The sequence below is a fragment of the Prionailurus bengalensis genome, chromosome B2, assembly GCF_016509475.1.
Source record: "Prionailurus bengalensis isolate Pbe53 chromosome B2, Fcat_Pben_1.1_paternal_pri, whole genome shotgun sequence".
Taxonomy (NCBI): Eukaryota; Metazoa; Chordata; class Mammalia; order Carnivora; family Felidae; genus Prionailurus; species Prionailurus bengalensis.
Genome location: NC_057349.1, coordinates 90,663,243 through 90,689,474, shown reverse-complemented (window position 1 = coordinate 90,689,474; position 26,232 = coordinate 90,663,243). Strand labels below are relative to the sequence as shown.

General features: G+C 33.7%; 1 protein-coding gene across 3 annotated transcripts in view; it reads left to right on the top strand.

The window, feature by feature from the left end:
• The window catches only part of ASCC3 (activating signal cointegrator 1 complex subunit 3), a 368,562-nt gene that overhangs the window by 101,056 nt on the left and 241,274 nt on the right, over positions 1–26,232 (top strand). For all 3 annotated transcript variants that reach the window (XM_043592007.1, XM_043592009.1, XM_043592010.1), the window contains exons 9-10: positions 3,717–3,917; positions 4,368–4,508. In XM_043592007.1, coding sequence (XP_043447942.1) covers positions 3,717–3,917; positions 4,368–4,508 — 342 coding nt within the window. The remainder of the gene's footprint in view (positions 1–3,716; positions 3,918–4,367; positions 4,509–26,232) is intronic.

The following is a 26,232-nucleotide window of genomic DNA, read 5'->3' as shown; positions in this document are numbered from 1 at the left end:
CTTTTAAAAAATTGTCAAATTGTTTGCAAAGTCTTTGTACTATTTTAGATACCTACCAGCAGAATTATGAGTATCAGTTCCTCCACATCCTCATCAACACTTGCAGTGGGCACTTCTTAAAATTGTAGCTATTTTAATAGATGTGTAGTGTTATCTCACTGTGATTTTAACTTTCATTTCCCTAATGACTAATAATATTGAGCATCTTTTTGTGTGCCATCCAGATACTTTCTTTGGTGAATTGACTGTTTAATTGTGCCCATTTAAAAAATTGGATTGTTTGATTTCTTATTGTTGTGTTCTGAGAATCCTTTATATATCCTGGACATAAGTCTTTTGTCAGATGTGTACTTTGCAAAGATTTTCTTCCATGCTGTCTTCTTTCATTTTCTTAACAATATTTTGAAGATTACAGGTTTTTCATTTGGCTTAAGTTCAGTTTATCAATTCTTTGTTTACACATTATGGTATATTTAAGACATTTTGGTCTAACTCAAGACCACAAAAATGTTCTTTTCCATTTTTTTCTACAAGTTTTATAGTTTTAAGTTTTACATTTAGATCTATGATCTACTTTTGAATTAATTTTTGTATGGTGGGAGATATGGATTCAAGGGGTTTTTTTGTTGTTTTTTTTTTTGTTTTTTGTTTGTTTGTTTTTTATATATACATATCCATTTGTTCCAGCATCATTTATTGAATAATACTATCCTTCATCATCTGTATTGCCTTTGAGCCTTTGTCAAATATCCGTTGTTGGTATATATGAGGGTTTATTTGTGGATTCCTTGTTTTGTTTCTTGATCTATTTATCTTTATGCTAATACAATGCTGACTTGATTTCTCTAGTTTTTTAATAATCCTTGAAACCAGTTGAAATCAGTTGAGATGTTGATTGGAATTGCACTGGATTTATAGATAAACTTGGGAAGAATTGGCATCTTTTAAAGGATTTTCTTTTATTTCTCTTAGCAAAATTATGTAGTTTTCAATATATATGTTTCTCATCCCTTAAGATTTGCATAATTTGATACTATTGTAATTGATTTTTAAATTTTTCCTTAATTTCAGATTCTCACTGCTAGTATATAGAAATATAACTTTTTTAAAAATGTTGAACTTATATCCCACAAACTTCTTAAATCACATATAGTGTTAGATGATATTTTGTAGATTCCATCAGATTTTTTGCATAGAAAGTCATGTCATCTCTAAATGAATACAGTTTTTCTTCTTTCCTGTGTAAATGCCTTTATTTCTTAATAAAAAAAAAAAAAAAAAAAAATGCTGGATTGCACTGACCAGAACCTCCAGTATAATATTAACTGCTGAGTGCAACATCCCTGTTGTGTTCCTAATTTTAGGGGAAAGCATTTAGTGTTTCACCATTAAGAATAGTATGAACTGTAGCATTTTTGTATATCCCCTTTATCAGATTGAAGAATTCCCTTCTATTTCTAGTTTGCTGAAAGTGTTTTGTTTTGATTTGATGTGACTTGTTTTTAATCAGAAATGGATATGGGATTTTGTCAGATTTTTCCCCTTCATTTATTGAAATGATCATGTGGTTTTTCTGTTATAGCTTATTTCTATGGTGAATCATACTGAGTTTTCAGTGTTAAACTATCCCTGCATTTTTGTGGTAATCTCCACTTGGTAATATTATTATTATGTTGTAGAATTATGTAAGTTTTGTTTATATTTTCTCTCTGTGTTCATGAAGAGTATTGTTCTATAATTTTTTTTTGTCTTATTTTGATATCAGGGAAATGTTTGCCACATAGAATGATTTGGGAAGTATTTTCTCCTTTGCAGTTATTCTGAATAGTCTAAAACCACATGTAGAATTGGTATTATTTCCTCCTTAAATGTTAGGTAGAATTTATCAATGATGCTAACTGGGCCAGGAGTTTTCTTTTTGGGAAGGATTTTAATCTCAGCCTGCTAATTTATTTAATAGATACAGGGTTATTAAAGTTGTACATTTATTCTTGAGTGAACTTTGGTTACATGTGTCATTTAAGAAAGTTGTCCATTTCATCTGTGTTGTCAACTGTAGTGGCATAAAGTTATTTATTAAAATTTCCCCATTCTTAAAATATCTGTAGCATCTGTAGTGATGCCATCAATCTCATTCTTGGCATAAGTAATGTCTGTCTTCTCTTTTTTTCCCTGATGAATCTAGATTAATCAGTTTTATTGATCTTCTCAAAGAATGTGCTTTTTTTGTTTTCCATTTCTTTGATATCCACCTTGATCCTAACTATTTCCTTTATTCTGCTTAGTTCGGTCTTAATTTTCTCTTTTATTCTGGAAGATGTAGTTGTTCATTTAAAACCATTCTTTTTTCATATAGGTGGTTAGTGCTATATATTTCTCCCTAAGTATTACTTTTAGCAGCATCCACAAATTCTGATATGTCGAGCTTTCTTTTTCCTTCGGTTGACAATACTTACCAAATTCCTTTTGATTTCTTCTTTCATCCATGGGTTATTTAGGAAGTGTGTTATTTAATTTCAAATATTTGGATATTTCCTAAGGATATTTCTGTTAAAGATTTCTAATTTCATTCCATTGTGATCAGAGGACATGTTTTGTCTTTATTACTTTTCCTTTTGTTGAAACATGTTTTATGGTCTAGAATATACTGTATTTTTTAATGTTTTATGAACACTTGATAAGATTTTATATTCTATTGTTAGATGAATACCTGACCTGTCAGTCAGGTCAAATTGGTTAATAGTGCTGTTCATGTCTACTATAATCTTGTTGATTTTCATGCCTACTTGTCCTGTCAGCTGTTGGGAAGGATGCTGAAGTCATTTGCTGTATTTTGAAGATCTGTTATTAGGTATATTAGCCTTTATGACTATAATTAATTATTCTCTTTTTCATTGTGAAATGACTGCCTTTATTCCTGGTAATTATTCTTGGGTTTGAAATTTATTTTTTGTGATATTACTATAGCCATTCCAGTTTCCTGCCATTAATCCTGTCCAGTTTTTTGTTTGCCTTCAGACATTGTAGTTTTCATTTCTAAAGACTTTTCATATGGGAGACTTTAGGAAAAATTATTTAACCACTCTGTCTTCATTTTCTTCTTTATTAAAGGCACATAATAAAAGAACCTATACCATAAAATTGTTTTGAGAATTGAGTAAATGTATCAAAATGCTCACAAATACATATATATCACAGTATAAGTTCTGAATAAATGTAATCTACAGCTATTGTTCCTACTCTTATGGCTGCTGTTTAAAAAAAAGTATTTTTAAATCCATAACATATTGAAACAGAGTTTCCTATTGATTTATATACCCAAGAAGTTTCTTGTTTGGACTTTCATTAGTCATCTTTAATCTAACTAAACTAGAATATCATCACAACTCAAAAAAATACCTGTTTCATTTTGTTTTTATTTTGTACTTAAGATTGTGTACAAAAATATAGGTATAGTGTCATTATCATATTTTTCTAATTCAGTGAATATGTAATTCCCAAATGCATTAGAATTATACAGTAGTTGTGAGTTCTCAAATGTACATACTTTAGTTTAAATATAGGACATATTGAAATTAGTCATTTTTTTAATCAAAGGAAGTAAGTGTTTACATTTAATATTTGGTATGAGTCCTTCACATTAGTATCATTTATTATGAGTCATTTATTTCTTTCCTTCTTTCTCTCTCTCTCTCTCTCTCTCTCTCTCTCTCTAGATTGGGCAGCTGGCTTTTAAAGGAATGAGGAGACTCAATAGAATCCAGTCAATTGTGTTTGAGACTGCCTACAACACCAATGAGAACATGCTGATTTGTGCCCCTACTGGGGCTGGAAAGACCAACATTGCAATGCTTACAGTTCTGCATGAAATTCGCCAACATTTTCAACAAGGTGTTATCAAAAAGAATGAATTTAAGGTAGGAAATTAACAGGTTAGACCATAACTTTTTAAATTGTAAAATTAAAATCATTTGTTGTTCATGTTACATGAAATCTAGAGTAAAAGGATATATTCATGATGTCATGTAAAGATTGCTGCTTGAATTTCTCTATTACTGTGAAAGCATTCCCAGTTTGTGTTAGGAAAATCCTATTACCCCTGTGAAAAGCTGTGAAAATACATTTAGCTTTGAAGCAAAACCAATTTTCAGAGGGATGAGACTATATACAAAAATTTCATTGTCCTTTAAATAGCTGCACACTTACCCAAGAAGGAGAAGTACTTTTCAGATATCACTATTAAGATTTTTTACTCCTAGTGGCTACAATTATATTTCACAATAAATTGTGACTTACATGGACTGCTGTGAAACAAATGACCTTCTAGGTTTTGCTCATTTATCAAGGTAGTGTTTTCCTTGGCACAGATTGTATATGTTGCTCCAATGAAAGCCTTGGCAGCTGAAATGACAAATTACTTCAGCAAACGTCTAGAGCCACTGGGCATCGTTGTGAAAGAATTGACTGGGGATATGCAGTTGTCAAAAAATGAAATTTTACGAACTCAGGTATGTTGTGTACTTAGACTTTTTTAATACCATTATTTTTCAGGTAATAGTGAAAATTGTTAAACAACTATACCTAAGTAGCTATAAAATATAAACCTAATGAAATGAACTTCTTTTGTCTGTAATTACATCTTACCTCCACATAAGAGGTTTTTGCTGGTGCACTGTCCTGTTTTATCCCTTCTAACTCTATGATTCTTGCTGTATCTTGACTATTGTTAGATGTCTGGTGTAAATTTTAAGTCCATTAACACTAAATGTTTTTTTTAAACAGTAGAGAATGAGAATGTGGATAAGACCAGACTTCAGTTTTAAGAGCAGGAAAATATATAGATTCTTAAATGACCCCACTAGTATTCTAAACTATTGTATAAGGATTGCTTAACAAAAAATAAAAGTTTTTTAGTCATTCTTTATGTCATCAGATAGAAAGTTACTAAATCACGCACTGTATATAGCACTATATTAGGTGAAGTGCGTGACAGCAAAGATATTGAAGATACCCTTCCTGCTTTCAAGGATCCTATACTATGACTGAATAGGCAAAAACTATATTAGAGCTATAACAAGATTATCATTAATTGATGCAACATCAACTAAGGTAATGTTCATTATGCTCTGGAAAAATCCAATAATGGATAACCAAATATTAATGGGATAGTTCAGCCTCAAGGATGATCTGGAGTGGGCACTAGGGAATACACTGGCCTATTAGCCTGGCATCCTTGCCAGTGTCTCAGGACAAATTACCTGTCCTTACTGGTTGTTAAATATGCATTTTTTAAACATTATACCTGATATGTAATTAATACTATTAGAATTTAAAGTCAGGGGTTGGGGGATGGGGATTGGAGAAAGGTGGTCAAAAGGTATAAACTTCCAGTTATGAGATAAGTACTAGGGATACAATGTAAAACATGATGACTATAGCTAACCCTGCTACATGTTATACAGCCAAAGTTCTTAAAGAGAGGATATCCTAAGAGTTCTCATCATAAGGAGAATTTTTTTTTCTTTTTATTTCTTTTTCATTTTATTGGTAACTTTTTAATTGTATGATGGATGTTAACTAAACCTACCATAATAATCATTTCACAGTATATGTAGGTCAAATCATCATGCTATATACCTTAAACTCATACAGTGATATATGTTAATTATTTCTCAGTGAAACTAGAAAAAACAAACAAAAGTGGTTAGAGGAAGGAGATAAACATTTTTCCAAAGGATACATGCAGATGGACAGTAGGTATATGCAGAGATGCTCAGCATCACCAGTCATCAAGGAAATGCAAATCAAAACTGAGATATCATCTCACACTTGTTAGAATGCCTACTATCAAAAAGGCAAGATAAGAAGTGCCAACAAGTATATGGAGAAAAGGGAACTTATGTGCACTGTTGGTTGGAATGTAAATTGGTGCAGCCCTGGAAAACAGCATGGAAGCTCTTCATAAAATTGAAGGTAGAACTACCTTATGATCCAACAATTCTGCTTCTGGGTGTATATCCAACAGAAATGAAATTAGGATCTCAAAGATCCTGTGTTCATTACAGCATTATTAAAACAGCCAAGAAAAAAATACTTTTAGACTTTAAAGATTTATTAGTGAAGATCAGACACATATTTCAGTTGTAGTAGATAAAAGGCAGTAATCAGGATTTAGCACTCATCATTTTTAATATTTTTTTTATTTTATGAAATAATAGAGGGGAGTGTATTAATGTTTAGCATCTGTCACAGTTTTTAAAAAATCTCTAATTTAACAAATGGTTTTGTGTTTCAAAAAGAGGTGGCAGAAGGAAAAAGTCAGTGGAGCTTCAACATAGTTTTTATATTTAGGATCTATAAAACTTTTTCTTTGCCCTTTTACATTATACTACAATCTCAGATTTACTTATTTTGTTAACATGAATAGATTTTTAACTGCTGAAAATGGTCGACAGTAAAGCACACATTATTTGAATTTTGATCACATATTTATGAGTTCAGGTAATGGGACCTTAGGAGCTTGACCTTTCTTTTCTTTCACATTTTCATCTTCAGAATTAATTTTAAAATGTATAGTGTACTTCTACGACAGTTAATTTAGGTCTTTTGTTGGGTAAATTCTAATCCTAAGATAATGTAAAAGAATTATGTGTTTTTATTATAAAAAATACATTATTTTGAAATATTTTGTCAGTGGTAACAGCTGAATAGTAAACAAACGAATAATTTTATTATTCTGTCATTGTAAGTTTTAGCTTATATTGCATAACTGTGATACATGGTTAGGTTTTAAAGACCAGACTAATATGTGGGGTCTTCATTAATTACTCTGGCTAAAATCAATATGGTAATTTTTGACGTACGTTTTATCCCATTGCCTTGAAGGGATATGAGTCTCTTTTATTAATGATAGTGTTCTTTTCTATAGTGATTCTTTGGATCAGCATGTCCTGAACTCTATCAACGGACACTTTAAGCTACTCTAGTTATTGCTTTCAGCCACTAGAGCTGTGTGTGGTTGGGAAATTCACTCATGTAGGAAAAGCATCAAACTTACAGATTTTGTTCTGGGTGGTTATGTCTTTTTAGAGTAGGTTTTGTTCTGGTGTTGGCCTGCTTTTTTACATGGGACTCCTGGGTTTTCTCCCATAAAAGTATTACCAGCTTTTATTCTGGCATTTGGAAGGTTCCCATGTTATTGGGCTTCTCACACTGATTTTCAAGCTGCTCTCTCAACTCTGAATCCCACCTCTGAACTCTGATGTCTGGCACCTTCAGCCAGTGAGGCTGTGGTTTTTCCCACCTCCTTTTTTTGCAGCTGTAGCAGTGGGTCTGTGATCATACTCTTGGGTCAGTAATTTGCAAACTGGTAATTCTTAATCCCTTTCAATTGATACTACATTTCTCTGTTTTTTACCACTTTCTGATGCTGCCCTGTGTCTTAAACAGTTTTTTTTTAATTGTATACAGTGTTTTATGATTATCTGCAGAAATTCCTGCCACTTGTTTGTTCATCTGCCATTATTGGTAATAGATTTCAATTTCCTAATATTTTTGTTATTGAGTTTATTAGTATTTCAAACATACTAATTGTCTTCTCCTAGCAGTGAAGGTGGGAAGCATATGTTAAAAATCTAACTGTTCTTTTAAAAGTTTATCCAAGGGACACCTGGCACCACAAGGCTTAGTCGGTTGAGCATCCAACTTTGGCTCAGGTCACGGTCTCTTGGTCTGTGAGTTGGAGCCCTTCGTGGGGCTCTGTGCTGACAGCTCAGAGCCTGGAGCCTGCTTTGGATTCTGTGATTCTCTCTCTGACCCTCCCCCACTTGTACTCTGTCTCTGTCTCTGTCTCTCTCTCTCTCTCTCAAAAATAAACATTAAAAAAAAAAAACAATTTATCCAAAACCCATACATTTTTTCCTTATAACATTTTTTAGAATCTTGTTATTCCAAATGAATTTTTCTCAAAATATATTCAACATATTATATGCAAAATGCCTTTTATTGTCATTATTTTAATCATCACATGAGTGGAGACATTCTAATCATTTCGTAAAATGCATTTTTATTTTTATTTTAAAAAATTTTTTAATGTTTATTTTTGAGAGAGAGAGAGAGAGAGAGAGAGAGAGAGAGAGCGAGCTCAAGTGGGGAAGGGAAATAGAGAGAGAGGGAGACACAGAATCTGAAACAGGCTCCCAGCTCTGAGCTGTCAGCACAGAGCCCCACACAGGGCTCGAACTCGGGAACAGCGAGATCATTAGCTAAAGCTGTAGTTGGACACTTAACTGACTAAGCCACCCAGGCACCCCCTTAAAATGAGGTTTTAATTAAGGGATTTTTCTGTAAATTTCTAACATTTCCTATGAAATTTGAGTGTTGAGGAACCAATGTTCCTTGAAACATTAAAAAAAATTTTTTTTTAACTTTATTTTTGAGAGAGAGAGAGAGAGCATAAGCAGGGGAGGGGCAGAGAGAGAGGGAGACACAATCCGAAGCAGGTTCCAGGCTCTGAGCTGTTAGCACAGAACTCAACGCAGGGCTTGAACTCGCAAGTGGTGAGATCATGACCTGAGCCGAAGTTGTATACTTAACTGACTGAGCCACCCAGGCGCCCCTCCTTGAAACATTTTAAATTTTATTTTGTTAAAGAATCTAGAGAACTGTTACCTTAAAACAGGAGTAACAATTATATTTTTACATATACAGTTGACCCTTGGACAATGTGGGGGTTTAGAGGTGCTCATCCCCCTCCTCACCATAGTTAAAAACCCATGTATAGTTTTGACTTTCCAGAAACTTAACTATTGTTGACCAGAAGCCTTTCCAATAACATAAAGTCTATTAACACATATGTTTATATGTTATATGTATTATATACTATCTATTCTTACAATAAAGTAAGCTAGAGGAGACATAATGTTATTAAGAAAATTGTAAGGAAGAGAAAATACATTTATAGTACTATATTATATTTATCAAAAGAAATCTGCATATAAGGGACTTGCACAGTTCAAACCCATGTCGTTCAGGGGTCAACTGTAGTCACTTGAACAAATTTTGGTTCTCTTAACATAATGAACTAAATCATGCTTAAATTTTTAAGTGTATATAATGGAAAGAAGTTGACAGATTTGTACAACACAGTGCAGACTTCAAACTTATGGACACATCTGATTCTGAAAGTATGCTCATGTACTTATAGAAGGTGTGTTACATATTATACAGTCCAAGTTAGCTCCCAGAGTTACCTGAACATACAATTACAGAGGTCATATCTCAAAACTACACATCAGGACACATAGACTTATTTTTTTAGTATGTGATTTTTACTTTCATAATGTCTTGTAAGGCATATAGATTAACTCAAAATTTGACTTTTAAAAAAGTGCCTCCATTAAAATTTTCTGAAATTTGAACCATTCTAGAGTATCTGAGATCATACATATGATGTATGTCTTACCTAAAGAAATGAGTTTTGTATCCCGATGGATACAATTTTAGGGAAGAAAGCAAGTCAGTTTATTCCTCTTTTATTGCTTGCAAGTCTAGCCTTAAGAAATTTTCTGCAAATGGTAAGTTCAGCTTTGGCAATCTTAACTCACTGTTGTGCCAAAACCACGGCTCTTCCTCTGTGTAATTGTGCTTTGGTCTTTCTGCACACCATTAACAGCCTTTTGTTTTGTTTTGTTTTGTTTTAAACTCTGCATTGATTTGGTCATTCTCATTACACTACAGCAGGAACTCTCAAAATGCAGTACAAGGATGTTATATTTCCTAAGATTCTCTCCGGGGTTGGCAAAGTTAAAACCTATTTTTAGAATAACATGATGATATTATTTTCTTTCACTCTCCTTCTCTCACACATATATCGTGGAGTTTTCCAGAGTCTGCATAAGGTGTGATGTTGTCATCATTGATGGCTTATGGAATGAATGCTTTCTATTCTTTTTTTAAATTTTTAAAAATTTTCAAAATTTTATTTAACTCCAAGCTAGTTAACATATAGCATAGTAATAGTTTCAGGAGTAGAATTTAGTGATATATCACTTAGATATTATACCCACTGCTCATCCCAACAAGTGCTGTCCTTAATGTCCATAACCCATTTAGTACATCCCCTCACTGAACACCCATCCAGCACTTTCTAGTATAAGAAATTGAGATAGAAAGACAGAAAGAAAGACAGAAAGAAAGACAGAAAGAAAGACAGAAAGACAGACAGAAAGAAAGAAAGAAAGAAAGAAAGAAAGAAAGAAAGAAAGAAAGAAAGAAAGAAAGAAAGAAAGAAAGCCAGCCAGCCAGCCAGCCAGCCCACAAATACAAAAGCTCTTTGGGCCCTCAGTAATTTTAAGAGTACAAAGAGGTTCCAAAGCCAAATCATTTTGAGAACTACTACTTACATAAGATAGTGGATTCTCTTCATAATCTACATCCAGCCTGCTTTTCAACCTTACGTCCCAACTGCTTTCCTATATACACTCTAACCAGACCATTTTTGCTTTTTCTAAAGAGCATTGCTCAAGTAACATTTTCTCAAGTAAACAATTCTATTTCCTCATGCATTTTCTCTTTTTCATAATGTCTTTTTTTATTCATTGACAGTTATCCAAATCTTATCCATTCTTCAAAGCCCAGTTCAAACCCCATGAGTACTTTATTTTCTCTTGTCTGAATCCCATATCACCATTCATTTATATTCATAAAATAAGATCTATTCCATAAAATCAATGGTTTTGGATCTGGTGTGATCTTAGAAATCTGGCCCACTCTCAAAATTGCAATTGCTCTTGCACTGTATCTACCTGTGTTACTAATGCCAATGAAAGAACAATTATGGAAAGACAAGGGAGTTAACATTTGCATTCAAATTATGAGTCAGTCACTATGCTAAGCATATATGTGTATCCTTGGTTAGTCATTACAAGAACCTTATTGACTAGTGTCTCCACTTTACAGATAAAGTAAAATTCAAATCTACTTAGATTTATATATTATAGTTTCAAAAGATTTATGACACCCCCCCCCCCCCATTTGCTTATTTCTGAACTTCCCTAGACCTGCTTTGTGTCTTTGGTCAGTATTTGTTAATTCCGTAAGGGCAGGGACCATGTGCTTGCCCTCAGTAATAGTCTATAAATTGAATCACTTGTGTTTGTTCTTTATTTTCCTCCATGATAAATATAGCCCTACTATTAGTGATGCTAATTTTGTAGATCTGAAACTGTATAGTTTCTTTACTCTAACCCTAGAGGTTAGTATACTAACCTCTTTACCTTGTCCTACTATGTATTCTCACTAATTCTCAAAGATCAGTAGACAGTGTTATTATCAGTGCCTTTGAGATTGGGCTGCAGAGAGAGCAAAGCGGGAATATTGGAGGGCATGTAGGGGTACAGACATACTCAATTTTTAATTTTGAAGTTTTAATTTTTTGCTTTCCCACCTTTTCACTTTTGTCATTTTTCATAGCTTTTAATGATTCCCCTTCTAGTTTTTTTTTTTTTTTTTTTTTGGTAAATAAGTTTCCCAATAATTAATATAATTAAATATAATCTTGAAATTCCCCTGTCATTTAAAAAATATTTTCAGTATTGTTGGTCTTTATTTTTATAATATGGGAAAGCAAATTAGTCTCATTTGTAAATTCTTTGTCATACTATTCTGACATATTATTCCCTTGTTCATAAACTTTCATTGGTTCTTTATTGCTTATTGAATTAAATCCAACTACCTAGCTTGTTAAGAATCTTGTATAAATTAATACGAGATGTGATTTCTTTTGTGGTTCACTAGGGACTGTCAGGTCAAGTAGCAGTTATGATTTTATTGAGGTTTGAATGTAAAATTTCTTTCTACAAGACAGGTTTGTATAATTCTAAGATTTATTGTCATGAGAAACAGCCTACGTAGACAACAAATATGTTGTTGAAGACCAGATGGTCTTCAACTGAAAAGCCACTTTGTACAACTTTAAAGAACTCAGTAAATTTGTCATCAGTGAAAACCCCATTTTTCTTTCCCAACCTTATTTTCTATTGTTCTTCATTTTGATTACTTTCAGATTTCTCTCCCTAACTGGATCATTTGTGAAGAGTTACTGTTGCACAGTGTTCACTGTTGTTTTTAATAGTTCCATTGAGCAATTGTACTTTTCCTTACCCCTGTCCTTCCTCATATCAGGTTATCTTTTCTGCATCCCTCTCTAATACCATAGATGCAGTGTTCCTTTGAACCTTACTTAGTGAAAATACTGGTCAGAAACTTCAGAAAAGATTTCTCCTGTCCTGGTAGTAACTCTGTATTAAAGCAAGGCATGTGCCCTGAATTCTGAAATTGTTCTCCTATTTTATATTTGTTTGCTCATCCTTAGGCTGGGGTGAGTTTATCTGTGCAACTTTTGGAGTCAAGATGAGCTGTTTTAGGTTTTGTTTTTGTTTCCCTTTTGGCTGGGGATGGAGAGAGACTCTGTTAAAATCTTTTAGGTGTAGGCAACAGCAAAGGAAACCCTGAATTTCTGTTATATTCTGTTATTAGAGCTCCGGTAACCTTGGTTGGGAGGCTGTGTGTGATGTGCGTGCATATGCATGTGCTCGTATCACGCACACTGCCCTGATTTATTCTTCTCTGAGGAGGGTTTTTATTTTACTGAGAATATGTAGATACGTGGGAGTAGAGGGTGGGAACAAAGGGGAGTTGAAAAAATGGGTTTGAAATTACATATGCTAGGTTTCCATTTTATCTGGATATTTGTGTGTTACATGTTTAATTTATTGCTGCCTTCTGTATAAAATCTGAGGGTGTCTTTATTTCATCTCCATTCTTGAAGGATATTTTTTCTGGATATAAACTTGTAGGTTGTCAGTTCTTTCCTTTCACACTTGAAAAATGCCCCACTTTTTTCTGGTCTCCATGGTTTCTGAAGAAATATCCACTGTTATTCAAATTGATCTTCCTCTATAGGTAAAATGTTTCTCTCAGTCTTTTAATATTCTGTCTTTGTCTCTAGTTTCCAGAAATTTGATTATGACATGTCTAGTTGTAGATGTTTGGGGTTTATTATGTTTAGTGTTTCTTTACCTTCTTGAGTCTGCAGGTTTGTCACATTTGGGAAACTTTGAACTTGTATTTCTTGAGTCCCTTGTTCTTTTCTCCTATCCTGGGACTCCATGGGCAAGAATGTTAGATCTTTTGTTATAGTTCCACAGGACACTGAGATCTGTTCTTTTTTTTTTTTTTTTTTTTCAATCTATTTTCTCTCTGTTGCTCAGATTTGATAAATTCTTTTGATCCATCTTTGAGTTCGTGGATTCTTTCATCTATTGACTACATGCTTGCTTCCAGTGACTTTTAATTTAGGGTGTTGTCAGTTTTCATTTCTAAACTTCCTATTTAGTTTTTCTTTGTTGAGACTTTTTTTTTAAATTTATTTCAAGTGTGTTTGAAACTGCTCCTTGAAAGATTTTTATGATAGTTGCTTTAAAATCTTATCAGATAATTCCAACATGTTGGTAATCTCAGTCTTGGCATCTGTTTCATGTCTTTTCTCATTTGGGTTGAGATTTTCCTGGTTATTGTTTGTTTTCAGTTGTATGCTGGGCCTTTTGGGTATTATGTTATGAGACTGGTTTCTATTTAAATCTTGTTACCTGTTACTGCTCAAATGATACCCAGGACTCTTTTCACACGTCCCCACCCCCTCAGTGCCAGTCTCATCAGCATACGGTGAGGTTGGGGAGGACCACATTTTTCCTTAATGGTGTTTGGCTGGTATTGTCAAAAGTGTTAGTTTGTCAGGGTTTCTCCCTTCAGTACATTGGCTAGAAAAACCTCTAGTATTTTAACTGTTTTGCTTTGTTTTGTTTGAGGGTGAGTTCTGCATTCTTAAGCTTTCTGAGTTGTGACCTTCTTCCACACCAAGCTAGGATGTATTGGAATCAAAGAAAGAAACCCTAAGGAACTCACTGCTAAGTCATTCCTTGAATTCTGAAGTCCCTATAAAGTCCCTCTTTGACTGTTAGAGTCTTCTGATGTCTATTTTATATATTTTGTTTGGAATTTTTACTAATAATAAGATGAATGTGTCCCCTCCCGTTTTCTTAGCCATGTAGACTTAAATTATAATGCATTCAAATTTATCAACTTCATCTGTGGTTTGTGCCTTTTTCATTAGTTGTATTTTCTAGGAAATACTACTTTATTCTTCCTACCATTTTTCTTCTGTTAGATTTAAAGTTTTGTTTTTTTATGCTTAAGTCTTGAATCTCCCTGAATTTTTATTGCTATTTTGATGAGGGCAGTGTTCTAATTTTATTGTTTTATCTAAGAAAAGTCATCATGTTTTTCTTTTTCTTGGTGAATATGAAATGTCACCTTCCTGATATTCTAAATTCTACTGTTTTCTTATAGCTCTACTAAGCTTCCTATTGTTACATTGATGTATATGTCTGGCCTGGCCTCAGGACCACAGTGTTTTGATTACTATTATTTTAAGGATGCCTGAGTGGCTCAGTCAGTTAAGTGTCCGACTTCAGCTCAGGTCATGATCTCACGGTTCAAGCCCTGTGTCTGGCTCTGTGTTGACAGTTCGGAACCTGGAGCCTGCTTCAGATTCTCTGTCTCCTTCTCTCTCTGCCCCTCCCTTGCTCACACTCTGTCTCTCTCTCAAAAATAAATAAACATTAAAAAACATTTAATTACTATTATTTTAGAATAACTGTTGAGTATGAAGCAAATCCCACTTCCTTACTTTATTCTCATTTTCCAGAATAATCTTAGCTGTCTTGGACCTTTACTTGAGTATTTTCATTTTGAAATCACACTCTATCATTTCATTAAAGGATCTGCTGGGATTTTGATTAGAATTGCATTGAATTTATAGAATACTTTGGGGGGAAAATCGACCCTTTTATCATGTTCTCTCTGCATCCATTACCATTATATATTTTCCAAATTTTAGGTCTATTTTTGCCCTTCAGAAATGTTTTATAATTTTCATTATAGGTTTTATATATCTTTTCATTGGCTCATTTAAGATCTTGTATTATTAGTTGCTATCTTTAAAAATTTCTATTATGTGATGATTATCACTGGAGTTAAGAATGTTGATTTTTGTGTATTTACATTGTGTCCCACAATGCTGCTAAATGGCTCTTATTAATACTGATAACTTATCTATAAATATCGTTGGTTTTTTTATATAGATGGTGATACAATCTGCAGATTACAGTGGCACGGTTTTAGTAACTTTGAAAGTAGCCCAGCCTTAGAGGCCGATGTTTTTATCTTTAGATTCTCTATCTTACTGTGTGTGTGTGTGTGTGTGTGTGTGTGTGTGTGTGCACACACACACACATGTGCATGCTTGTGCTTTCATTGTTTGAAATATTTCCTCTTGTATTTTATATTTCTGACCTGGTGAGGAGAGTTTGCATCAGCTTATTCTGTTTTCTTGAGTGGAAGTTACAAAATACACTATTCTTGTTATTAATGGACAACAGACAATTAAAAATACCACAGAATAATTATTAAAGTATACATGAGGGATTGCTAAGAAAGTTTATTTTTGTTTTGAAGGTCTGGAATGTCCAAATCTTTTTCTGAATTATTAAATTAAAAGTTGAAACAGAGAACCATATATGTTATCTGTCAGGAGAAGAAAATCCACAAACAGAAATATGAAAGTAGTATAAAGTTCATAAGTACAGAAATTATTCAGCCTATGTCTTATATTTATGGTAAAAAAAAAGGGTTTTGTTATTATTTGGAAGCAAAATTTACCATAATAAAAGTTTGGCTAATTGAAAATAAACATCCATTTAAAGGAAGCAAGTTTTAAAGTACTAGTGGTTCTTTGATTGATAGCAGTTCCAGACCTCGCTTTTATATCTTACTCAAGTAAAGAAAAAAATAAAAAAGGATCTTTAAATATGAATCTCAAATCTCTTATGATGTCTATGTCCCTAAAGTATTTTATTTTGTATTCTTTTCCATGTAGATATATAATTCACAAAGTGTGATTTTTTTCATAGAAAAAGAGTTTCTTTGTTACTTCTATAAAATTTAGAAGTCTTTTCAGAGTAAATTTGAATTGTGATATTGTGAAATGTGTAATAGAAAGTTTTTTTTGACTTTTACATAGTTTGGTCGCACTTTTCAAATATCATTTTGTTTTTATATATACTCAATATATACTTGAGTATATATACTCAGTATATACTTACCTTTACAAACTTCTCCATCACATGTAAGAAACTCCTATATGTTCTACTTATAATGAAAATAAATTCAACTCCTCTGATTGAATTAAGCAGACTATTTTATATAATTATCTCTAGACCTAGTGCTTGTATGTAGAAACTGTGAAATGTTTTGCAAAAGATTTCTACAGTTGTGTTGTTACAGGGCTGATGTTTTAGGAGGCACATTTGCAGTGCATGAGAAGCCAGGATTGAGTAGGTATTTGCTGAGTCATGAACTTGTATTTCTAAAAGTATCTTAATCCTACATTTTTTAGAGGGCTAATTTGTTCTGCCTCATTAACAGTTTGGAAGGGATAGGTTTATTGGTTTGTCCTGGTTGATTTAAAATGAGTCTGATTAGTCTGTGTCAAAGATGAAAAAGAAGAGCTCCATATGGGTTGCCACTGTGTGTAAAAGGTATCATGAAGGTGTTCAGTGCCTGGGAATGGACATCAGTTGTGAGGAGAGCCACCCTGAAGTTTTGTATGTGACTAAGGTAAATTTTACAGCATGCTTTATTGCTGTCCAGTAGTTAGTATAAAGGTTTTATGTTAAACCTAAAACTGAAGACTTATTTAATGTTGTGATTTGGGGATTTTTTTTTGTTTGTTTTATTATTCTTACTTGGAGAACAAAATGAAAATGATAGAAATAATTTGAAATTTATAATACTCAAGACCAGACTGTCTCATTGTATGGGTGATAGAGCAGTATTTTGGGTTCTGCTGAGTGAATGAAAGAGTTTTATAGTCTGGATCTCTGGGCGTGACTCATTATCCATAGTATAATTAGTGTGATAAGAACTAAGATGTTTTCTAGTAAATTTATTTAACTTTGAGCATTTTCCAAACTTATTTGAACATAGATCGCTTCTTTCACAGAACAATTATTATTAGAACTTGCTTTGAGGGGCATCTGGGTGGCTCAGTCAGTTAAGCATCCGACTTCGGCTCAGGTCATGATCTTGCAGTTCTTGAGTTTGAGCCCCATGTTGGGCTCTGTGCTGACAGTTCAGAGCCTGGAGCCTGCTTCAGATTCTGTGTCTCTTCCTCTCTCTGTTCCTCCCCCACTGATGCTCGCTCTCGCTCTCTCTCTCTCTCTCTCTCTCTCTCTGTCTCTGTCTCTCTCTCTCAAAAATAAATAAACTTAAAATTTTTTTTAAATAAAAAGAACTTGCTTTGAGAAATACTGCCCTGGAATATGTTCACTGAATTAGTGAAGCCACATTCCAGTGAAAAGAATTAATCTTACTTTTAATGATGCTAAGAAATTAACACCAGATAAATGTTCTATGGTCTAAAGTATTTGGTTCTGACCAAAACCAAATATGTAAAAGTACATTTCTTTAAAAAAAATTTTAATGTTTATTTATTTTTGAGCGACAGAGAGGCAGACTGAGAGCAGGGGAGGGGCAGAGATAGAGGGAGACACAGAATCTGAAGCAGGCTCCAGGCTCTGTGCTGACAGCTCAGCACATGGGGCTTGAACCCACAAACTGTGAGATCATGACCTGAGCCAAAGTTGAATGCTTAACCAACTGAGCCACCCAGGTGCCCCATAAAAGTACATTTATTTTAAACCAAACTTTCTTTTCAGCAGTTAAAAATCTCTTAAAATATTTTATGGATGATTACACCTTTCAAATATTGTAATATTGACATATCTATTTGATAAAATTTATTCAATAAAATTGTTAGTAATGGCTTGGAAAGTATTTGTTTTCTTAAAACAAATCACTCAAATACAATAAATATAAAAAGTGTGAATATTTGTACGTTTGTACTGAATAGTTGAATATTCAGAATTTAATCATGGTCTAAAACTAATGGTAAGCTCTTCAGTTTGTCCCGGAGTACTAAGAAATTGCTGTATCAAACCATGTACAGATTAGTAGTTAATATTAAATATTTTGAAACTATACATTATGTGCAAAGTATTTTTATGTTTGATATGTAACATTAGGCCTACAGATTATATTTTTCTATACAGTATTGCTCTGTGCCAAAACAATGTCTCAAAAACAGGTATCTCTTTTAACATAGTATCTTATATGTTGATGGTCAGAGTTCTTTTTTACAAATATGGAGATATTGTTTGATCACTTCTATTACTGTAACCTTCTCCTCTAGATAGAAGGTATTTTTTAATTTGTCCATTTTTCCATGCCCTTTTATGATGGCATTTAATGCAACCTTCTTCCATAACATATCACTTTAATTTTAATGGCAATATTTTAAGATAGCTGATAGCCTTTTTATTGGGGGGAATTACTGTTGTTTTGGTTTTTTATTGTTTTGTTTGTTTTGTTTTGTTTTGTTTTGTTTTTTCCTGTCCAGTATTTTAACAATGAAGTACGGAGATTTTTGGTCAAAATTTGTCAAATTTAAGATATTAGTTAATATCTTAATTTTGAGTTTCAACTCAGGAAATTTAAACATTACCAACTTTATTTTGTTCATGTTACTTGGGACTTAATGAATATTAGTGTATAAGTTTATTAAGCTACAATCTTAAAGATGTTAGATTAGCAAAAATCTTAGATCAAAATGCTTGATTGGTAAAGCCCAGGTCCAAGCTTTAGAGAGCTCCCCAACTTTCTTCTCCAAGTAGGCCCATTCATTTTTTAAGTATCTCTGGTTACATAGAAGGGAAATAAGCAGAAAAACAGCCAGATGAGTATATATTTTCTATTAGATCAGTTACTGTCATTTTGCTCATACTCAACTTTATATTTTTCCACATTGAGAATTTTGCATTTAAACTGGTATTCTGGGTTATGAAAGGGCCAGTAATAATTTTAAAAGCACTATAGTCTTAAGCATATTCTGAATTTATATATAGTACATTGAATTGTCTGTTGCATAGGTCTTATAATTTGGTCACACTCTATATAGTGTCACTTAGGCTATAAATTTTAGTTTGCTTATATAAATAGAATTTGGTTCATTTAACACTCTAGGCATAATTCTGACAGATTAGAGGGTAAACAGATGTAATATACTAAGTTAACATTTTCTCAGCAGGTAGTTTTGTACCTGAGTGCATCAGAGGACAAAGTAACTTCTTTACGAATAGTGGGTTTGGTTTTAAATATGTTGAGCATGGAAAGATTGCTGGAGTTGTAAACATAACTGAATTAGAAAGGCAAAATAGTCCAAAAAGACTCCAGAAACATTCTTGGAATTAGAAATATAATGTCACTTAACTTGGATTTTCATTATACAATTCGTAATATATCTAGTGAAATGTGTTAAATGCTCTGTACCTATAGATTAAGATTTCCTGAATCTCATTAACTTTGCCCTCCTTGTTCTATAAAAGATTTAATCTCTTTTACATGAGCACATTTAAAAAAAAAAAACACAAAAACAGCAGGATGGTATAAACTAAAGGTAAGTAAGAAGGGTAGAAGGGTAAAGGAAAACACAGGCCAGGTTGAAAAGAGAGAAGCCAAAAACAATACTGCTATAATAATGCAGATATAACAAAGTTGAGGGAGTCCTGACCAGGTTTATAAATCATAGTGACCATTTGTCCAGAAGTAATTCTTGAAGATAAGAGGCAAAAATATTTCCCCGGGGCCCTTAAAGAGAGAAAAATCAGTAATGTATTGAAAGAAATCTTCAATAACATTTGTCCAGTAGATGCAAAGATAGGTTTTATGGACCTTAAAAAACAGCTCTGGCACATAGGAATCTATGGATATATATAAAGAGGAGAGATGTTCTGTGTTTCCTTCTCTTTTACGGAATTACAAATATGCTGTATGTCTCCATGTTCAAGTGTTCAGTATTGATGACTTCAGTATTTGCTGGGGTTCTCACTGCTTTTTTTGTGTTATGTGTGGGACTATGAAAGTAGCCATGTAAGCCCACACCATCCAGTGTGATCTTAATAATGGGAAAATGTTCTCAGTGGGGTCACAGGCAGCACTTTAAAATCAAACACATTAGTGTTTTTTTATGGCAAAACTCTTCAGTATTTACAGAACATGTAAATTTACACAACATATAAATTTACACATCAGGTCAGGTTTGCCCTGAAAAATTTATAAATGCTTCTCTTTCAGAGTCTTTTCCCCTTCCTTCCTTCCTTCCTTCCTTGTTGATCTCGGAATCAGAGACACAATTACTGACCTGAATTAGAAAGTACAAATACTTTCCATAAATGGGAAATTGCATTCAAATTAACAAATTGGGAGGCCAGAAATACAACACTGCCTCTGGTTAGTTTTGAAAGCATTGGTAAGGGGTCTCTGGTTCCTTTTCTAATATGTCACCTTCACTTTGTCCCCTATTTGTCAGAAATTTAGGACCCTTGGTAAAGAACTCTCATAGGATAAAATAGAAAATAATTGTGGTACATCCTAAGATTTGAAGCGAACTTATGATTAGAGGCATTTAACTTTTATTTTCTGTAATTAAATTAATGCTAAACAATATAGTAATAAAACAGGTCCATTTTACTATGAAAGCTGATTTTTACTTTTTAAACATATCTTATTACAATTTTTAATAAAATTCTGCTTTGTTTCATTTTATGTAATTTATTTATTTTTAATGTTTATTTTTGAGAATGAGAGAGACAGAGCACGAGTGGGGGAGGGGCAGAGAGAGAGAGAGAGAGAGAGAGAGAGAGAGAGACACACACACACAGAATCTGAAGCAGGCTCCAGGCTCTGAGGTGTCAGCACAGAGCGCAATGCGGGGCTCGAACTCACAAGCTGTGAGATCATGACCTGAGCCAAAGTCAGTCGCTGAACCAACTGAGCCACCCAGGCGCCCCATTTTATGTAATTTAAATGAAAAACTGAGGTCAGTAGTATTTTTATTGGTCATATGAATGAGTGATTGGATGTAACAATGTTGAGGCAGATTTAATGTGGTAAACCTGGATTTATATAAGAGGTGAGCAGGAGGGAATGGTCTAAGACATGTGTTCTTGACATGAGCAGGAGGGAATGTGTTCTCAGACATGTTTAGATCAGAAGCTATCTGATGAAAGCAATGGACCCTGTCCATGGGAAATTGGATTGGGGATTCAGATAAACACAAATAGTATATAAACAGAAATATTATATAAATAAATATTATGCACAGTTTATTATAATAGTTAACTCCTCTCAGGTGAAGCAGCCCTAGCCCAAGGTGTCCATTCTTAGAAAAGGAGAGGATACCATGACTTGGAAATTACATTGTTGGAGTATTTTTGTTGGGTAAATCAGCCTTTGGAATCTGTACACTTGAGTTGGCCCTCGGGTTTAGTAGAACACTACAGATTTTAACTCCAATGTGCTGGCACTTCTTGGTTGCTTTCCTGTGTTGAGGATCAAATGTTTTATATAAGAATGGTGAAGTATATATTATTGGGCACTCAGTAATGCCATTATATTGTTAGCTATGACACAAAGCAGTTGAAAAAGTTTCGTTAAACTTTATTTGGTACAAAGTGTGAAATTGTAGAGACGAAGATCTGGTTAGTGAGATTCCTATTTTATAAACATTAAAATGATTTTTTTTTTACTGTTTATTATTTTGAGAGAGAGACAGCAATTAGGGGAGGGACAGAGAGAGGGAGACAGAGAATCCCAGGCAGGCTCTGCAGCTGTCAGCACAGAGCGTGATGTGGGACTCGAACTCAGGAACCTGAGCCAAAACCAAGAGTCAGACTGAGCCACCCAGGTACCCCTAAAATGATTCTTGAAGACTCTAGGATAAATATATTTCATGAGTTTTATGATACAGCTTGCATTTTTTTTTATTAAGAATTTTTTTTTTCAACGTTTATTTATTTTTCGGACAGAGAGAGACAGAGCATGAACGGGGGAGGGGCAGAGAGAGAGGGAGACACAGAATCGGAAACAGGCTCCAGGCTCTGAGCCATCAGCCCAGAGCCCGACGCGGGGCTCGAACTCACGGACCGTGAGATCGTGACCTGGCTGAAGTCGGACACTTAACCGACTGCGCCACCCAGGCGCCCCAATACAGCTTGCATTTTTTACAGATTATTGGCACATAGAAATATGTTAGTTCTAAGAAGACTAGATTGTCTTGGCAGACATAATTTACTTTTGAATAGTCAGTTCCTCTAAAACTGAGTTGCCTTGTTAGGGCAAGGACTTCATAATTCAGACACATCTTCAGGTTTCTTCCACAAGGCATCCACAGAAAGTGAGTATTCTATGTTCTTATTTGTATCTCTGATTTTTTTGAAGTTGTGGATTTGTTCTTATCACTTACCTTTGAGTTTTTTATTTTTATATTTTTATTTTATTTAAAAAGTTTTCTTTTTAATATTTATTTTTGAGAGAGAGAGACAGAGCATGTGTAGAGGAGGGGCAGAGAGAGACACAGAATCTGAAACAGGCTCCAGGCTCTGAGTGGTCAGTACAGAGCCCAACGCATGCTCAAACTGAAACTCAAACTCAAACTCAAACTCAAACTCCTGAACCATGACATCCTGAGCTGGGTCTGAGTAAGAAGCTTAACCGACTGAACCACTCAGGCACCCTACCTCTAAGCTTTTTAAAAAAATCTCTGCTTTGAAACAATTTGCTGAATAAAAACATTTTATGTTAATCTGAATACTTTCACTTTCTTGAACAATACCAAATTTTTCTCCATAGTTTGGTATGGTGTGATGTCTGAGAAATTTAGGCTTATGAGACGTGAGAGCTTGGTAGGTTATGGCAATTTGTTACTTTCAAGTAGTTCTTGATTTGAGAGCAAGTTTTCTTTTGTTTGGGAGCAGTTATTTTAGTCAATATTACAGGCAGTTATTTTCAAAAAGGCTTTTGTTTCAGAAACACTGCAACAGAAGCATGAAGTTTCTGTAAACCTAAAATGGAATATGCAGCTGGTTAATTTTAGGAATTGTAGAGAGCTATGCTTGCTGGAATTTTTATGATCTAAATAGTATCCTTTGAATTTATAGTTTGCACATGTCTGTAAAAATTATTTTTGTATATCAAAATGAATATATGAAATCATACTTTTGTAGAACTTTGTGCCATTATAGGCATACATAATTTAAAAAAATTAACATTCATTTATGAGAGACAGAGGCAGAGCGTGAGCAGGGGAGGGGCAGAGAGAGAGGGAGACACAGAATCTGAAGCAGGTTCCAGGCTCTGAGTACAGGACCCAACGTGGGGCTCAAACTCACAAACCATGAGATCACGACCTGAGCCAAAGTTGGAAGCTTAACCAACTAAACCACCCACGCGCCCCACCATACATCATTTTTAAAAAGAAAACTGAATGTACTTGTAGTCATCATTGATTTGAACCTTGGTTAAAATTACTACATAGAAATATTTATTGCTTGTTGTTATTGGATAATCAAGGTTGCCAGAACATTAGAAGGCATGCCTATAGATAGTATGATATATGTTATGTTAGATCTGTATTTTAGACCATTTCGTATCCTAAAGGTCATTTTCCTTATGTTTTATTGTGCAGTTTTACAACTGGAGCTCTGTGGCACTTTTTAAGACCAGTGTGAATTAAATGTTAATTTTGAGAATTTTCATACTTTGGATTTTTTTCTCCCTTCAAAAGGTTAATATACTCATTGTAAGAAAGTTTAAAAAATACATAAAATTACAAAGTTTAGCATATTAATCTTTTTTTAGGCAAATATGTAAAGCTTTAAAAAATGAAAGTAGATTGTATATTATTTGTTACATTTTTCCCAGTAAATATTTTTGCATATCAATTAATTCATATTTCATGGCATTTGATAACTACAGAGTATTCTCCTTCTGGATGTACTAAGTTAACTGTACACTTCTGGTGACTTTTACTTAAGAGTAACATTTATTTACTCACTAACTTAAGGCAGACTGAACACTTAGGGGAAAGAGGAAACTAGGATATCTAAGAAACTTAGCTGATACGGTAGAGAAGAAAACTTTCTCTTATTATTTTGTGTTGATTTTTCATGGACTTCAGGTTAAGGTATCCTTTACATTCACATTTATCCTTCTTCACTTTTAACCATCAGCATGGACTTCACATTTCTTTATGTCCAGAGATTGACTGGATCTAGTCTCCTTAAAAGTCTCCTTTGTCTTTTCTATTGTTGTGTGATAGGCTTGTATATAATATCCTCCCCTAGACTTGTAGGTTGGGCTGAGTTATCTAGTTATTCGTATTCCAATTATAATTCTTTTTTTTTTTCCCCCTCTACTCTTCAGATCTAAGTGCAGTCTAATCTTGGAACTGCTATGTTTAAAAAATAAAGTAACCAAAAATGATATTCTATGCTATTTTAATTCTCATTGGTGTACAATTTGTATATTGTAAATATTTTTTTTATTTTAAACAATGATTAATCATCTTATACACTGTAAGTACTTTGTATTCAGGATTCACCTGGGTTTAAGGCAGGCCTCGACTTCAAAAGCTGAGTCTGAAAAAATAATACCAGTGCCCTCTAGTCATTCCTATTTGCCTTAAAAACATTTTCATTGTACAGTGCTTTGTTCCTTCAAGTTATAGAGAACTAAAATATTCAAAATGTTTTCCTATTGTTATTTAATATAATATATAAAAATATTTTGAAGATAGTGTTTTGCACGTAGTCGGCCTTCAACAAATGTTAGCTCCTTTCTGCTTCTTTATTGGGTTCTTAATTCTCCTCCTTACCCACTATTCTTCACGAGTAATAACCCCAGAGACTTGATTTATGTTACATTGACTCTTCAAACTCTGCCTGGCTGTTAACAATCAAAGAGAAGAGAAAAATGTGGTGACCTTCCCCCCAGTTTTAGAAATGACAGGATAGTAAATGTGAATGGTGCTTGTTTGGCTGTAAGTGGAATATCCTTTGACTTTTCCCTTTGGCAGAACAGTAATCTGTGGAATTGATCCTTGGAGAAAACCTCTTAAAAGCTTGGCTTAAAAAAAGCTCTTATGTTCAGTTTGACCCTCTTTTTATTAAAGGATGAAAGCTATTCATTCATTCCTAAATTTGAGATTCATTCCTAAATTTCTTACTAGAAAAGAAAATAATAATTGTATTCTAAGGAAAGCAGTAGATACTACCATGTTAAATTTAATACATGTATACCACTTGGTCTTTAAACATTTTATTTTAGCTTTAGTGAGGTATAAGTAGTGTACAAAATAGCTGTACATATTTAAAGAATACAATTTAATGAGTTTTGACATATGTGTATACGAGTGAAACCATCAACACAATCAAATTGATGAACATATTCATCAGCCCTAAAAGTTTCTTCACACCCCTTTGTACTCTCCCTCCACAACTGTCATCCCCAGGCAACCACTGAAATGCTTTCTGTCACTATAGGTTTGCTTACATTTTCATAAATTGTATGTAAGGGTCCGTATGTACTCTTCTATCTGACTTCTTGAACTCAACCTAATTATTTTGGTATTCATCCATGTTGTTGCATATATTAATGATTCATTCCTTTGTACTGCTGACTAATGTTGAGTTGCATGAATATATCACAAATTGTTTATCCATTTAATTTTGACCAATATTTGCCTTTGTTCTAGTATTTCGCTATTACAAATAAAGCTACAGTGAATATTATTGTATAAGTATTTTTGTGGACATATGGTTTTCACTTTGGAGTTAGTACCTAGGAGTAGAATTGTTGGGGATATGGTAGATACATGTTTAACTTAAAAAAATTTTTTTTAATATTCATTTTTGAGAGAGACAGAGTGGGGGGGGGAGCAGAAAGAGGAGACACAGAATCCAAAGCAGGCTCCAGGCTCTGAGCTGTTAGCACAGAGCCCAACTTGGGGCTCCAACTCATGGACTGCAAGATGATGACCTGAGCTGAAGTCAGACGCTTAACCAACTGAGCCACCCAGGCACCCCGATGCATGTTTAACTTTTTAAGAAACTACCAAACTGTTTCCAAAATGGCTGTACCATTTTATATTCCTAATAGCCATGTATGAAAATTCTGGTTCCTTTACATCCTCTATAACACTTATATGATTTTTTTTTT